Below are 17,774 nucleotides of genomic sequence, written 5' to 3'. Positions count from 1 at the left end.
TCATGCACACGAGACGCAGATGAAACCTCTGTTAAAAAAAAGCAGAAACGCGCGTTTTGCATGCCGCGTTTAGACGCGTTTGCGTTTAAACGCGTTTATAAAGATAACATCATGTAGACCCTCCCCAAGCTCTCAAAGCATTTTTTTAAACTATTTCTGCTATTTTGATCAGAGTGAGCAGCAGCAGCATAGAGAGCAGTTGTACACTTGCATTTGCTGTGTCACTTGCCACAAGTTGTGGATTGTCCACTTGCCACGTCACTTGCCACAAATTGTGGATTGTCCACTTGCCACATCACCTGCCATGTCACTTGCCACAAGCTGTGGATTGTCCACTTGCCACGTCACCAGCCACATGTTGTGGATTGTCCACTTGCCACGTGACTTGCCACGTCACTTGCCACATCAACTGCCACGTCACTTGCCACGTCACCTGCCACAAGTTGTGGATTGTTCACTTGCCACGTCACCTGCCACGTCACCTGCCACAAGTTGTGGATTGTCCACTTGCCACGTCACCTGCCACGTCACCTGCCACAAGTTGTGGATTGTCCACTTGCCACGTCACTTGCCACAAGCTGTGGATTGTCCACTTGCCACATCACTTGCCACGTCACCTGCCACGTCACCTGCCACAAGTTGTGGATTGTCCACTTGCCACGTCACTTGCCACAAGCTGTGGATTGTCCACTTGCCACATCACTTGCCACGTCACTTGCTACGTCACCTGCCACAAGTTTTGGATTGTCCACTTGCCACGTCACTTGCCACGTCACCTGCCACAAGTTTTGGATTGTCCACTTGCCACGTCACTTGCCACGTCACTTGCCACGTCAGCTGCCACGTCACTTGCCACGAGATGTGGATTGTCCACTTTCCACGTCATCTGCCATGCCACCTGCCACAAGCTGTGGATTGTCCACTTGCCACGTCACCAGCCACATCACCTGCCACAAGTTGTGGATTGTCCACTTGCCACGTGACTTGCCACATCACCTGCCACGTCACTTGCCACATCACCTGCCACAAGTTGTGGATTGTCTACTTGCCGCGTCACTTGCCACGTCACCTGCCACAAGTTGTGGATTGTTCACTTGCCACGTCACCTGCCACAAGTTGTGGATTGTCCACTTGCCACATCACTTGCCACAAGCTGTTGATTGTCCACTTGCCACATCACTTGCCACGTCACTTGCCACGTCACCTGCCACAAGTTTTGGATTGTCCACTTGCCACGTCACTTGCCACGTCAGCTGCCACGTCACTTGCCACATCACCTGCCACAAGTTGTGGATTGTCCACTTACCACGTCACTTGCCACATCACCTGCCACGTCACTTGCCACGTCAGCTGCCACGTCACTTGCCACAAGATGTGGATTGTCCACTTGTCACATCACCTGCCACATCACTTGCCACATCACCTGCCACAAGTTGTGGATTGTCCACTTGCCACGTCACTTGCCACATCACCTGCCACGTCACTTGCCACAAGATGTGGATTGTCCACTTTCCACATCACCTGCCATGCCATCTGCCACAAGTTGTGGATTGTCCACTTGCCACGTCACCAGCCACATCACCTGCCACAAGTTGTGGATTGTCTACTTGCCGCGTCACCTGCCACAAGTTGTGGATTGTTCACTTGCCACGTCACCTGCCACAAGTTGTGGATTGTCCACTTGCCACATCACTTGCCACAAGCTGTTGATTGTCCACTTGCCACTCCACTTGCCACGTCACTTGCCACGTCAGCTGCCACGAGATGTGGATTGTCCACTTTCCACGTCATCTGCCATGCCACCTGCCACAAGCTGTGGATTGTCCACTTGCCACGTCACCAGCCACATCACCTGCCACAAGTTGTGGATTGTCCACTTGCCACGTGACTTGCCACATCACCTGCCACGTCACTTGCCACATCACCTGCCACAAGTTGTGGATTGTCTACTTGCCGCGTCACTTGCCACGTCACCTGCCACAAGTTGTGGATTGTTCACCTGCCACAAGTTGTGGATTGTCCACTTGCCACATCACTTGCCACAAGCTGTTGATTGTCCACTTGCCACATCACTTGCCACGTCACCTGCCACGTCACTTGCCACAAGTTTTGGATTGTCCACTTGCCACGTCAGCTGCCACGTCACTTGCCACATCACCTGCCACGTCACCTGCCACAAGTTGTGGATTGTCCACTTACCACGTCACTTGCCACATCACCTGCCACGTCACTTGCCACGTCAGCTGCCACGTCACTTGCCACAAGATGTGGATTGTCCACTTTCCACATCACCTGCCATGCCATCTGCCACAAGTTGTGGATTGTCCACTTACCACGTCACCAGCCACATCACCTGCCACAAGTTGTGGATTGTCTACTTGCCACACCACTTTCCACGTCACCTGCCACAAGATGTGGATTGTCCACTTGCCACGTCACCAGCCACATCACCTGCCACAAGTTGTGGATTGTCTACTTGCCGCGTCACTTGCCACGTCACCTGCCACAAGTTGTGGATTGTCCACTTGCCACATCACTTGCCACAAGCTGTTGATTGTCCACTTGCCACATCACTTGCCACGTCACCTGCCACAAGTTTTGGATTGTCCACTTGCCACGTCACTTGCCACGTCAGCTGCCACGTCACTTGCCACATCACCTGCCACGTCACCTGCCACAAGTTGTGGATTGTCCACTTACCACGTCACTTGCCACATCACCTGCCACGTCAGCTGCCACGTCACTTGCCACAAGATGTGGATTGTCCACTTGTCACATCACCTGCCACATCACTTGCCACATCACCTGCCACAAGTTGTGGATTGTCCACTTGCCACGTCACTTGCCACATCACCTGCCACGTCACTTGCCACAAGATGTGGATTGTCCACTTTCCACATCACCTGCCATGCCATCTGCCACAAGTTGTGGATTGTCCACTTACCACGTCACCAGCCACATCACCTGCCACAAGTTGTGGCTTGTCTACTTGCCACACCACTTTCCACGTCACCTGCCACAAGATGTGGATTGTCCACTTGCCACGTCACCAGCCACATCACCTGCCACAAGTTGTGGATTGTCCACTTGCCACGTCCCTTGCCACGTCCCCTGCCACGTCACCTGCCACAAGTGGATTGTCCACTTGCCACATCACTTGCCACATCACCTGCCACAAGTTGTGGATTGTCCACTTGCCACGTCACCTGACACAAGTTGTGGATTGTCCACTCGCCACGTCACTTGCCACATCACCTGCCACAAGTGGATTGTCCACTTGCCACGTCACTTGCCACGTCCCCTGCCACAAGTGGATTGTCCACTTGCCACGTCACCTGCCACAAGTTATGGATTGTCCACTTGCCACGTCACATGCCAGTCACCTGCCACAAGTTGTTGATTTTCCACTTGCCACGTCACCTGCCAAGTCACTTGCCGCGTCATCTACCAGGTCACTTGCCACGTCACCTGCCACAAGTTGTGGATTGTCCACTTTCCACGTCACTTGCCACTTCACCTGCCACGTCACTTGCCACAAGTTGTGGATTGTCCACTTGCCACATCACTTGCCACCTGCCATGTCACTTGCCACAAGTTGTGGATTGTCCACTTGCCACGTCACTTGCCACAAGTTGTGGATTGTCCACTTGCAATTGCAATTGTTTAAAATATTTTTCTAATGGTTTTTCATCATTTGCAATCATTTTTGAGATTTTTAATGTAAAAAAAAAAGGTCACCTTTAAAAACGCATATAAACGCAAACGCGGCTAAACGCGGGTGCCGCGTTTTGCGTCTGAAACGCAGAAATTTTTGTTTCTGAACGCATTTTTTTGCTTCTGGAAAAACGAAATTAAACGCAACTGCATATAAATGGAAAAAAACGAGACTGTGTGCATGGACACATAGGATAACATTGAATGAGTTCAGGTGCAGTTGAAAAAACTGTCCAACTGCATCTGAACGCGCGTTTAACTGCGTCTCGTGTGCATGAGGCCTTAGATTGACGTATGCTCTTCTTTACCCTGCAAAGTTACGGATTAATGCATTAGGGTATACTCAGGTTTTTAGCTCCCCAATGGAAGTGGAAAAGTGGATAGAAGAGAATAGAGAAAAATTTTAGTCTTTATGGTTCCTGGTCAGGAGTGTGAGTCTGGTTGGAAGGTAGAAAGGGGGGGGGGGGGGAGGGGGGTGAGTGTGGTAATACACGGCGTGAAGGAGTGGAGAAGGGATATGTGGTATATATGTTGTGAAAATAGTGGAATAAGGTCACTAAGAAGCCCCCTGAATATCACCTGGGTAGGTGGGGGGAGGGTCGGTGGGAGGAGGGGTGGGAAGGGAGGGGAAAATAGGGGGAAGGTTGGGGGAAAAAAAGGTGTGTGTACTAATGAACGGGGCTCGGGAGATAACTCAAATAAAGAAAAGATATAAAATACTGGGAGGTAAAAAACAAGGAAAACTGATTGGTTACATGGGGAAAAATTGTAATAAACAAGTATATAGCACAACTCACATTAGGAGATATATAATAGATGAAATAGCGGTGTTGGTTAGAAAATATGTCATCTTAGTGGGGATCAAGGTCTCGGAAGCCGGGTTTAACTTAATAGAGAAGGTAGCGAGGAGATGGAAGGTATTGGGATATAAGGAGATTTCAATCTGTTTTTTCTAGAAATATCCCCTGCCTTCTTATATCCTTCTTTCTCCTTGATTTTCTCTTTATCTGTCTGTTTACTTTGTGAATGCAGGATGGGAAAATTAAGATAGGCTCCTGGAATGTGAGGGGCCTGGGAACACAGGTGAAACAAAAAGCGGTGTTTTCTATGATGGAGGGATACGGAGTTGGGTTGGTCTGTCTGCAGGAGACTCAATTAAAGATACAATACATCGGCTGCAGAATAGAAAATATCAATATCATTCTGTATACTCGTCATATAGTAGAGGGGTGAGTGTCATGGTAAGAACAGGGGTGAATTTTGCTTGTAAGTGGGTCATCCAAGATGAAAAGGGTAAATATATATTTTTACATTGTTTAATTGAAAATAGAGAATGTGTGTTGGCAAATATCTATATTCCTCCACCATTTAAAATGGAAGTGTTGTTTAAATTATATGAATTTTTATTGGGGGTAGATGGAATTCCTACTATAATAGTAGGGGATTTAAACACAGTTTTAGATACCAAAATGGATAGATTCCCAGAAAAGATACTGGTGGAATCAGCTGGGCATGGGAGGCTGGGTCAATATATGGAAGAAGTAGGACTACTGGATTTATGGAGAACGGGGAATCCGGGAGCCAGGCAGTATAGTTGCCGTTCGGCCTCGCATTCCACGTTGTCCAGAATAGATATGACGCTGGGGAATGACCTGGCCCTACAACTGGTGGAAAAGATTGAATATCAGCCCAGGGGTATATCAGATCATTCCCCAATGATAGTAACCTTAAAAATGAGTGAACGAAGGGGACAGAAGGTATGGAAATTGAACCCTCTTTGGTTAGAACTAATAAAAAAAGAGTCAGAAGAAGGCCTAGAGAAAATCCAGGTGGAACTAAAAGAATTCTTAAAAACAACCGAGGTACAGTAGCACCAGGGATATTATGGGATGCTCTGAAAGCATTTTTGAGGGGGCTCCTGATTCAATCCATAGCAAAAATTAATAGAAAGTCAAGAGAGCAGGAGGCAAGTATAGGGAGAGAAGTGCTAGAGGCTGAAAGGAACTATATCAGTGACCCTACCCTGGGAAAAGAAAAAATATGGCTAGATAAACAAGAAGAATTTAGGTTAATGGCTTTGAAAAAAGCAGAGTTACAACGTATGTTCTATCGTCAAGTCTCTTTTGTAGAAGGGGAAAGTATGGGAAAAATGTTAGCACAATTAGTGAAGAGTAATTCTGGTCCATCTTCAATACCGGTGATTAGAACAACGGAGGGGGAGGTTACAACTGAAACTGGGAGTATAGGTCAAGCATTTAGAGAATATTATAAAAAAATTATACACCGCACAGAAAACAGGGATGGATGAGCAGATGGAGACATTTCTGGGTCACCTAGAGGTACCATGTTTGAAACAAGAAGAAAGAGAAGAATTGGAAGCCCCAATCACTTTGAAAGAACTTCAGGAAGCAGTTGCAAGCATGTCAAATCAAAAATCGCCCGGGCCAGACGGGCTCCCGATTGAAGTATATAAAAATCTTGGCGAGATACTGCTCCCTGAACTTCTGGAGACACTAAGAGTAAGTGGGGAGGGCAAATTGCCCCTATCAATGATGGAGGCAATTATAATTTTGCTGTATAAGGAAGGCAAAGACCCATTAAATGTAGCAGCGTACAGACCAATTTCTCTTCTGTGCACTGATACAAAGATACTGGCTAAGGTATTAGCAATCAGACTTAACCGAGTTATAGCAAGATTTGTGCACATGGACCAAACAGGATTCATAGCCAATAGGTCAACCAGCATGAATATTAGGAGAGCTTTTTTGAACTTACAGATTCCAACAGATAATGATACCCCGGGAGCAGTTGTGGCACTAGACGTAACAAAAGCATTTGACAGTGTAGAATGGGGATACATATGGAAAGTATTGGAAAAATTTGGTCTGGGCCCATCCTTTATTGGTTGGATTAGGATGCTATATGATAAACCTTGTGCAAGACTAAAAATCAATAATGAGCTCTCCGATAAAATAGAGCTGGGGAGAGGAACGAGGCAGGGGTGTCCATTGTCACCCCTACTCTTCGCTCTCGCTATAGAGCCCTTGGCCTGTGCAATTAGAGCAAATCGGGAGATAGTTGGTTTTCTGAGAAAAACGGGGGAGGAAAAAATTGCGCTTTACGCAGATGATATTCTGCTATTTCTGCGAGATATGAGACATTCATCGATAAAAGCAATAGGAATAGTGCAGGAGTTTGGTGGTTTTACTGGGCTGGAGATTAACTGGGAAAAGTTGGAATGTCTTCCTATGGACCCAGTTGATCAACAAACAGCCCTGGGAGTACCCCAAATGGTAATAGTGGACAAATTGAAATACCTTGGAATTACCCTAAGGATCCCAAGCAATTTATAAGTTATAATTTAGCCTCCCTATTAGTTAAATTTAAACAAAAAATTGTTATATGGAGGCGACTTCCTCTATCGGTGGCTGGCAGATGTAATTTGATAAAAATGATTTGGATGCCCCAACTTATTTATATACTGCATAATGCTCCGATATGGATTAACAGAAGTTGGTTCAATAAGATCGAGATGTTGTTTAGGGATTTAATATAGAAGGGAGGACAGGCCAGATTGCGACTGCGGATGCTCCAGCTACCGGTAGAGGAAGGAGGATTCGCAGTACCATATCCAGAGTGTTATTTTTGGTCAGCACAACTTCAACAGTTAGGGGGAATTGAGGTGGCGAATGGAGGAACCCCAAACGGGAGACTGGTTTTAACAGGCTCACCACATAGGACGCTGATCGAGACCCTAGAAGCAGACTCATTCCAGTATAGATGTCCTACAGTAAAAATGATGTTAAAGATATGGCTAAAAAAAAAAATGGGATATAGGGAAATAACAAAGTACACCCCTCTATGGAATAACAAGAAGCTACAAGAATTATGGCGAGTCAGTAAAATCTTAGAATGGGAAAAATGTGGTATTGAAAGGTTGAACCATTTATATAGAGGCACGGGTATCAAAACCTTTGAGGAACTGCAAACAGAATTTAAGATATCACAAAACTCACTATATGCATATATACAAGTGAGGCATGCTATAAAGACACAGTTTGGAAACCTGTTATTGGTGTGGGAAGAACTGCCGTTGATACAACTGGTAGCGCAAGCAGGACCCACCAAAGGATTAATATCAAAACTCTACTCCCACTTAGATAAACAGATTAATGGTGAGAGGAAAAGTAGGGTTGAGAAGGAGAAATGGGAGCTAGACGTAGGTAATATAACACAGTTACAGTGGAAAACGATTCTAGAATCATGCCCAAAGATCTCGGTCTCTCCCCCCCATAAGATATCACACCTGATGGTGATTAACAGAGCATATTATACCCCCCAGAGACTATTTAGATTTGGTAAAAGAGTAGACGATAGCTGTCCTAGGTGTGGGGGGTTGGGAAACTTAATACATATGCTCTGGAAGTGTCCTAAACTATTCCGATATTGGAAAGGAGTAGCAGAGACATTAAGTAGAATTTTCGAGACAGTAATAGAACTAAACGCTGTGGTGTGTATTCTAGGATACAGAAATGAGAGAGCAGAGAAAAAGGGAGTAACCACTGTAATTTTAAGATGTTTATTTCAAGCCAGGAGGATAATCACTAGGAGATGGCAATCAAACTTAGCCCCCACAGTAGAAGACTGGGTGAGAGCTGTAAATGAGTATCTATGTAAGGAGAGAGCAGTATACGCAAAACGAAATAACTTAAAAGAGTTTAACAAAAACTGGCAAGATTGGTTAGAGGAGATGCATACCCCAATATAAATTATAAGAACTAAAAGAAGATGAGTTGGGGGGGGGGGGGGGGGAGGTGGGAGGGAGTAGGGAAGAGAGGAATAGGGGAGTTGGTATCACTTTAAGAAATTAGCTTTAAAAGGGAAAGGTGAAAAGGAAGATGCACGGTAGGGCAAAAGTACAAATACAGCACTAGGGGGGAGGGGAAGGGGGGGAGGAAGGGATAGAAAGGGAGAAAGGTTGGGGGGGGTAATTAAATAGGAAAAATGAAGGTAGTGAAAAATAGTCGAGGAGGGATGTTGGGGTGTTATGGTATTGTTTAAAATATAGTTTTCATGTTGTTATTTATTTTTGGAGTATGGGCATATAAACATGACCCCCCCTTTTTCTAAAATCCCAGACTCTGGAATGGAAGGAACCTGTACTGGATTATTGGTAACCTTGGGTTATTGTTAAAATGATTAAAAGGATGTCTGTATAATATATGAAAAAATTTCTAATAAAGATTAATATTAAAAAAAGAGGAACCCATTTGTAGAGGTATCTTGGTGGTCCCAGCATACCTTTTCAAGCCTTACAGAGTGGACCCAGGTGCCTTGTCAACAATGGACATTGGAAGGACTATTCAGTCTTCTGTCCCATAAAAAAAAAAAAAAAAAAATTTGGCAAGCATAACCTACCCTTGTGTAATGGAAATTTGTAGGTTCTGCATATAATTGTATTCTATTTTATATGTATTGCACAGTGCCCTCACTGTGCACACAGCACTAATAAACTTTTCAGTACATGTTTTGCATTCTTTCGAGTCCGGATTAGAATTAGCCTGCCTATGCAACACCCCTTGTTACCATAAACGTACAATTGTAATATTAATGTGATACCTACATAATCATGTGCATAAAAACCTTGGTAGAAAACAAGCCATTGTTATATTTATGCAAGCTGGACCCAGTAATGAAGGGTTCACCCCGATATATCAGAGCTGTAGCTTTATGCAAAGTTGCTATTAGACAATTACAGACATTTTGGTTGAATATTTAATTTTTAATGGTCCGACATTCTGCACAGCAAATATATAGCTAACTAAATGTTTGTCTAATGAAAGGTTCAAAATATGAATTTGTTTTGTTTATGTACAAATCTAACAATGAAAAATGCGTACATTTGAATCCAGCCACCTTCTTGCCTCTATTGGAGGAGGCTGGAGACAAAGAAAAACCCACATGTGTTAAATTGATGACGTAGAAATCAGCTGCTGTGAGCCCAGTGCAGTACACTCTCCCTGAAGACCCAAGTATTTACTTTTTTTTGTAGTGTTATGCCCGGTTTTATACGGAGGATGAAGTTTATCACCCAGAAGTATTCTCTATTCAGAGTCATTGGATCTTTTTTCCCCAGCTCAAGAAGCAGAGCTCCATGTTTTAGCAAAGCCTGTGAGCTATAAAAAAAAAAAAAAAAGTGCGATATTTATGTAGATAGTTGAGATAGAGAGAGCTTTTGGTTCCATTTGAAGGGCCCAGAAGTTTTTTTTTACTTCGGCAGGTAAAACAATCAAGCACGCCAAGTTAAATTTGACTGGCTGTTTTCAGCCTTCCAGGTTCTTGCTGAGGTAGCCATACTAACAGTAAAACTCACACAAGGAAGCAAGACCAGGCAACTCTAAGGATGCTGCATTTACAGCCCCGGACACTTGCTGGGTCTGTGCAACTCAGATTCGACCCTAGTTCTGGCCCAGTATAGCTAGGATTAATAATTCAACTTTAAGGATCCCAGAACGAGAAGAACAAGTGGTCCACAGAGGGCAACTTCTTACGAAACAAGAGTTTGGAAAAGGTGATCATTTATGTCTGCCAGACACTCTTTTCCCTTCAGCTTGAAACATGGACCGTGTCATCAGTCACAAGCAGTTATGGCTGCCTTAGAAAAATGAGAATGGGATAGAGCCAGGGTTCACCACAGTTTGTTTTTATAACATACCACTTCTTGTTTTACCCGTCACCAAAAGCTGAACATCCCTTCCAGAGATAACAAAAAGATATAAGCAGATGCCCAAGTCAGGATCTTATGAGTATGTATTTTGTTTGTGTGGACATGTTTTCTGGATGTCCAGTGGCAAATGCTACTGCAAATGCCACAGTAAAAAAGTGTTATCAGAAGTAGTTTTTAAGTACAGAATCTACAGAGAGTAACAGAGGAAATCATTTTTATAGGAGAGTCCTTATTAGAAGTTTTGAGGTTTTATTTTTTACACCCCCTACTGTCTACAATGTAGCAGACAAAGTAGACTAAAGAAACTAGAAAACCTTTGCCTGAATGTTTTAATTTATTTTATCAAGCCCCTAAGTGGATGTTGGACTCTCTCCCTATGGGAATTGGTTTGGGAGTGTGTTACTCACTTGCTTATATTTTGTTTCAGCAGCTGAAGTCCTCCATTTGGATCTCACAGAGAATGTTGCTGATCTTTTAGGGTTTTTGACAAACTTATGGGTTTTCTCCCCAATTCCAGATCCTAAAAGTTTGGAAGGATCTAAAACTAAAGCCAGGTGACTTGTGGATTAAGAGACATTTATCTATAAGGAAAGTTTTGGAGACTCAATACAGCATCTAATTCATGAACAGTTTTGCAAAACTTGAAGGAAAAGTCACCTGGATCCACACCAGACACTGCAAAAAAAAGACTAAATTAAAGAAATTTCTGTTTGATTTGTTTCCCTCTTGCGATCACAGTCTAGGGTACTTTTTAATTCAATTACTTTAATTGTAAGGGATATATATATATTTGAAAAGTAGTTTAGCCATGTTGAAGTCATATTTGTCTTTTGTACCTTTTCCATTTTACGTAGAATTGTCTGTGTTTACATAAGCTGATAAGTCAGCATACCAACAATTAAGCTAGAAGGCCATTCTGGCCACAGGAGTTTACAGCCAGTACTCTGTAAATATGTCTGTTTTTCACAATGAAATGTCATTTTGTAATGAAAAAAGCTGCTCAGCTATTATTTTCTCCACAATGGAGTTTTTGCCTCTTTGGCCAGGACTGATAGCAGGTATGGTTAGTGATCAAAATATTGATCAAAAGAGAGGAGACTAACGGAAATTTGTAGGTTCTGTATATAATTGTATTCCATTTTATACGTCCTCACGGCACTAAATGTTTTCAGTACATGTTTTGCATTCTTTCGAGTCCTGATTAGAATTAGCCTGCCTATGTAATGCCCCTTGTTACCATAAACATACAATTGTAATATTAATGTGATACCCACGTAATCATGTGTATAAAAACCTTCAAATGTGTCATAATAAAGGAGAACGGTTATTTGGAAAGATGCTGAGCGCATCTTTTGTGTCTGTTCCCTACTGCAGTAGTTATTAATTTGGAACCACTAATCAATATGAGGATAGGAGTTGCCCATCTATAAAATATCAATTTCACCTTGTCAGCTAGTTATTTATCAATAGTATGCAGCCATGTTGGCACCTGGAAAATGGAAAAAATGGATCAAACACTTACCAACATTTTCCTTTTCTGATGTCAACCCATTGCAGCATATGGTCTCCACACTGTACTTTTCGGTATGTGGCTTGTAACAAAGAATGAGGGGGCAGCTAACTACTTTTTTTTAGGCTATTCACTAGTCCTGAAGGAGTGGTCAAGAGGCAGACAGAGCTCTATCACTAGTATGCTGCCATGGTTTAGCGTCAGGAAAGCAAAATTACGGTAAGCATTCAAAACTATTTTAATTTTTTTTTAGAATGCTGCTAAATTAGATCTGTCATGTAATATCTCCCAAAGGACATATTTGTCATACATAGTGGAATGTAAAGAGCGCATTACCTGGCTGATAGTTGGTAATTTAGTCAAAAGCATCTGGAAAACTTGTGGTGGAAGAGTCTGCTGTAAAACTTGAAGAAGCTGTTGAGGCTGCCCGCAAACTGCAATAGCATTTGTCAAATGATCCACACCCTTTTCAAAATCACCTGGTTACAGAAAAACAATATTTTAGTTACAATTGGAACAAAGCATAAAACTAATATTCTTCTAGTGATGAGTAAGGCCAGTTGCACACAAACGTAATAAAGTATCGATGTCTATACTCAGATAAGACAGAAAGATCCTAATTAAAATGCTCTGAGAGTACTGCAAATATGTGCGCGCATAAAAATCTTAATCCATGCCCAATTGCACATGTTGCAGCACATGCACATAAAATTACTGCACCGGAGGTAAAATTTAAAAATTTTAACTCCTGTGAGGAAGAGGCCTAAGAGGTGTTCTTTAGCTATAGGATGTGCAAGATGTTCAGATTTAGACTGAGTGTGACATTATGTTTTGTTTTCTTAAAGTAAGCTGACCTGAAGAAGGTGACCGTAAAGCCTAACAATTTCTGGGATCTGCACTGCCAAAAAAATTTATCACCAGAACTGCCCCCCCCCCCCCCACCCCCGGGAAACCAGCTATTGCAGGAGTGTTAATCTCTGTACTACCATGTTCTCATTGGTTCTTCCCTCTGACCTCACATCAGCACGTGCACCTGCAGCGGTATTAGGGATGTTGAATATAATTGTAGCATCAACATATTGCACTTCGGGTGTCCACAATGCTACGACTTGATTGGCAGGTGACATCACCTCGACTTCATTTCCTATCAGGAAAACCATTAGTCTGTATGCTAGTCCGATGGACCAAATACGATGTAAGGGCGGCTATTGGCTATTGAACTTCATTTTCTAGTCGTACGACATTGCGTTTAAAGTGAACGGACTTTGGTGTGATCGTGTGTAGGCAAGTCCGTTCGGTCAGAAAGACAGTCAGAGTTTATTCCGACGGAAAGGCCGGTCGTGTGTATGCGGCATATGGCCTATAATAAGGCTTACCTGTAGGTACTAGAAAGATCTAAACCTGTATGGTTTAGAAGGTATTTACCATATACGCTTGCCCTGACGTCATCAGCGCATGCGCACAGAAGAAAGGGCACGATTGTGACGTTTCTATAGTGCCCATGACCAAGGATACTGAGACCAGTCGGACTAAGTGGGCAGCCGCTCCGTCCTTGACAACCGATGGCTCATCAGCTGTCGGCGGGGGACATTGTCAAGGACGCAGCGACCTTCCGCTCCAACTAGCTAGCGATTTATTGGTTAAGGAAGTCGCAGCCACATGCTCCTTAACCATAAGTTGCATCTAGGTAGCAATGTAAAGCCGCACTGGAAATCACATGATTTTGAAGTCGCACAAGTGTGAATGGAGTCTTACAGGCAAGAGCTTCAAAAAAAAAAAAAAAATTGGATTTTTTGTACTCACTGTAAAATCATTTTCTCTGTAATTCACCGACCGACAAAAGCTCCTCTCTGTAACAAAATAGGTTGTTAGCCCTATCACTGGAGATTGCTAGGCAAAGTTGTAATACAACTTTAGAACTTTAGTTCCGCCCAGGGGGGCAGTCCCTAGGCTACAATCCCCCACACTCTGCCCTAGCAGCCTCAGTACGTCAACAAGCAGTATAACGTAAAGAGAAAAAGGAGGGGTGGGTGCTGTGTCGGTCAGTGAATTACAGAGAAAAAGGATTTTACGGCGAGTACAAAAAAATCCTATTTTCTCTTATATTCACTGACCGACACAGCTCCTCTCTGTAACAAAATGGGACATCCCCAAGCAGTGCCAAACGAGTGGTGGGAAAAACAGCATAAAAACTTCATCCACCATGGTAAGTGGGAACTAGTGAAACTAAACCCACAAAAAAAACAAAAAAAAAAAAACAAACAACAACAGCAGTGCGTGGAAAACCACCACAAAATAACAGGGTATCCTTAACAGGAGTGATCCCCAAGGCCGCAGCCAACTGCGGAAGCAATACAACAGTGCATTACATTACAGTTCTGCGTTTTTATCGAAAAAAAAAACAGGAAAAAAATATTGATAGCATATTCAATTGCAACTACACGGCCGCCTGCAAAACTTTGCAGGACAAAACAGGCATCCGCCGATGCACTGACATTCACCTTGTAGAACTTAGTAAACGTATGGACAGATGACAAGGTCACCGCCTTACACACCTGAGCGACCGATGCTTGGTGTCGGAAGGTCCAAGACATTACAATTGCCCTTGTGGAGTGGGCCATGACCAGAAAGGGGGGCACCTGACCCTTCAAGGTGTAGGCTTGTATTACAATCTGTCTGATGCACCTGGAAATGGTGGCGGACGAGACCGCCATGCCTTTCTTCGGACTAGCTACCGAAAAAAAACCCAGTGAGTCCGACTTCCGAAAGGGAGCCGTGACAGACAAATACACCTTCAGAGCCCTAACCACATCCAAAGCGTGAAGGGCCACCTCCTTTGAGTGCTTCAGCTTAGGACACAGCGATGGTAATACAATGTCCTCATTGATATGAAAAGCCGAGCCCACCTTCGGTAAAAAAAGACCGTTGCAGACGCAACACCACCTTACCCCTGTGGATAACCAGATAGGGCAACTTGCAGGACAAGGCCGCCAATTCCGAAACCCTCCTGGCCAATGTGATGGCCATTAGAAAGATCACTTTCTGGGAAAAGAGTCAAAAGGGGGATCTGCCTGATATTCTCAAACGGTGGTTTTTGTAGCGCCAACAACACAAAGTTCAAATCCCATGGGGGCAACAGCGGACACACCGGAGGGACTACGTGTCGTACCCCCTGAACAAAAAGGTACTCACTAAGGAGTGCGATGCCAGGGGTCATTGGAAAAAAAAAAAAAAAAAAAAAAGACAGCCAAGGCTGAGATTTGCCCTTTGATGGTGCTTAATACCAATCTCTGGTCAACTCCCTGCTGGAAAAACAGCAGGACACTGGATATGGAATCTTTTCTCCTCACACATGGAAACGTAGGCCTTCCAGGTACGATGGTATATCTTCCGTGAAGAAGATCTGTACCCGCAACATAGTTGGAATCACAGAGTCCGAGAGGCCTCGGTTCCTCAACACCTGGCTCTCAATAGCCATGCCGTTAAAGCCAGCGATGGTAAAGCAGGATGGAGAATTGGACCTTGCGACAGGAGGTTCTCTCGCAACGGCAATCGCCAGGGAGCGCCTGCCAGACGCACCAGGTCTGTGTACCAAGGATGCTGAGGCCAATCTGGGGCAACCAGAACTACCGGAATCCCCTCGCCTTCCACTCTGCGAAGCAGACGTGGCAACAGTTTCAGTGGAGGAAAGGCGTAGATCAGCTGGTACTGATCCCACGGAGCCACCAGCGCGACTGACGCATCTACTCACGGATCTCTCATCCTGGACATGAATCTTGGCACCTTCCGAGACGGGAGGCCAGTAGATCCACGTCTGGTGTGCCCCACTTCAGGCACAGAAACCTGAATGTCTCCGGAAGCAATGCCCATTCTCCTGGGTCCAGCATCTGTCGACTCAGATAGTCCGCCTGTCAGTTCTCAAATCCCGGGTTGTAAATGGCCGACAAGGCCGGTACGTGTCGCTCTGCCCACTGAAGTATGTGAGCCACCTCCCGTGCAGCGGCTGAGATTCTTGATCCCTCTTGGTGATTTACATATGCCACAGCCATCGCGTTGTCTGACTGTATCCTGATCGGATGCCCTTGAAGACTCATCGACCATGTGTGGAGAAACAGCCTGATCGCTCTCAATTCGAGCCGATTGATCGGCAACTCAGATTCTTCCATCGACCAGAGGCCCTGAGCCCCCATCACTCCACCCCAGCCGGAAAGACTGGCGTCCGTTGTGATCACTGTCCATTTCAGAGGAAGGAACGATTTTCCGGACTGAATCACCAGAGACCTCAACCACCGGATCAGCGAGTCCCAGACTGACTGGCTCACCTGGATCTGTCGATCTAGGGACAACTGAGATTTGTCCCATTTTGACAAGATCTTTCTGCAGTACTCTGGTGTGGAACTGGGCGTAAGGTACTGCCTCGAAGGAGGCTACCATGAGTCCTAGTACTCGCATGCAAAATCGGAGTGACAACCACTTGAGGTTCATTAGTAGTTTGACCGCGGATCTGAGAGTCTGCAATTTGTTTGAAGGTAGAAAAATTCTCGCTTCCCTGGAGTCCAACAGCAAACCTAGGTAGTCCAGATGCTGGGTCGGCACAAGCACTGACTTTATTAGGTTCAACAGCCACCCAAATTCTTGCAGGGTCTGCATGGTGATCGCCACATCCTCCTCCAATTCTGAGGCAGAAGATGCTCTCAGGACGAGATAGTCTAGGAAGCCCATGATCGCGATCCCACGTTGTCGCAGCAACGCCAAAACTGGAGCCAGTACCTTGGTAAAGACTCGGGGGGCTGATGCTAGACCAAAGGGAAGAGCCACAAATTGGTAATGGGCTTCTCCGACTGCAAGGCGCAGATACTTTTGATGCCAAAGGCATATGGGTATGTGCAGGTACACATCCTGGATGTCTATGGACGCCAGGGAGTCCCCTTGATGGAGTGCAGCGACCACTGAGGGAACCGATTCCATTCTGAACCTCTGCACTGTCACAAAGTGATTGAGGGCTTTCAGGTCCAAGATTGGACGTACCCCTTCCTTCTTGGAAACCACAAACAGATTTGAGTAGAATCCCTGGAAGCGTTCCAAGTCCGGAACCGGTACAATCACCCCGCGATTCAGCAAATCCCTTACCGCCCCCAACAGGGCCTCCCAGCGAACTGGGGATATGGGTATGCTGGAGGGGAAGAATCGGTCGGATAACCGGGAGGACCACCGGGCTGCAAACTCCCAAAGGCAACCCCCCACCGAGACATGGGTGGGGGCAAACCTTCATGCGGTAGCACTTTTATTCGCAGGCTTGCGATACCAGGGACATTTTTGACCGTCCGTGGGCGTCCTGTCAGCTGGGGACATTTTGTCGAAGCTCCGGGCAGACGAAAAAAAGCTGCTTGTAAGTGGAAAAAGAGGGCCCTTGTCTACGGCGTTGCTCCTTAGCTTTCCTGGCCTGTGGGAGTAGTGTACTCTTACCACCAGTGGCATTTTTAATAGCGTCATCTAATGAGGCTCCAAAGAGCCGGTCGCCAAGGAAAGGAAGATCCGTCAGGGCTTTTTTGGATGCCTGGTCAGCAGAGCAGCATTTTAGCCAAATTAGGCACCTCAGCACCAAAGCTGACACTGAAGCCCTGGATAACAGAGGAAGAGTATCCAGGGCCGCGTCACAGATGTACTTAAGGCCTTGCACTAGTTGGTCTGCTAGTTCCACGCAGACAGGGGTAGCATGTTGCTCTCCCAATTCATGGTGCAAACGTTTTGCCCACTCAGTCACTCAGTGTCTGCAACACAAGTGCGGATGCCAGTACAGGTAGCACAGCTGACCCCACGACC

General features: G+C 45.1%; 1 protein-coding gene across 1 annotated transcript in view; it reads right to left on the bottom strand.

Moving 5' to 3' along the window:
* The window catches only part of TOMM20 (translocase of outer mitochondrial membrane 20), a 162,953-nt gene that overhangs the window by 14,101 nt on the left and 131,078 nt on the right, over nucleotides 1-17,774 (bottom strand). The window contains exon 4 of the mRNA XM_077486554.1: nucleotides 12,288-12,430. Coding sequence (XP_077342680.1) covers nucleotides 12,288-12,430 — 143 coding nt within the window. The remainder of the gene's footprint in view (nucleotides 1-12,287; nucleotides 12,431-17,774) is intronic.

The sequence above is a fragment of the Lithobates pipiens genome, unplaced genomic scaffold (genome assembly GCF_037356315.1).
Source record: "Lithobates pipiens isolate NorthernLeopardFrog02 unplaced genomic scaffold, aLitPip1_a1.2 Scaffold_18, whole genome shotgun sequence".
NCBI classification, from domain to species: Eukaryota; Metazoa; Chordata; class Amphibia; order Anura; family Ranidae; genus Lithobates; species Lithobates pipiens.
The sequence above is the reverse complement of the archived record's forward strand: the minus strand, read 5'-3'. Positions and strand labels throughout refer to the sequence as shown.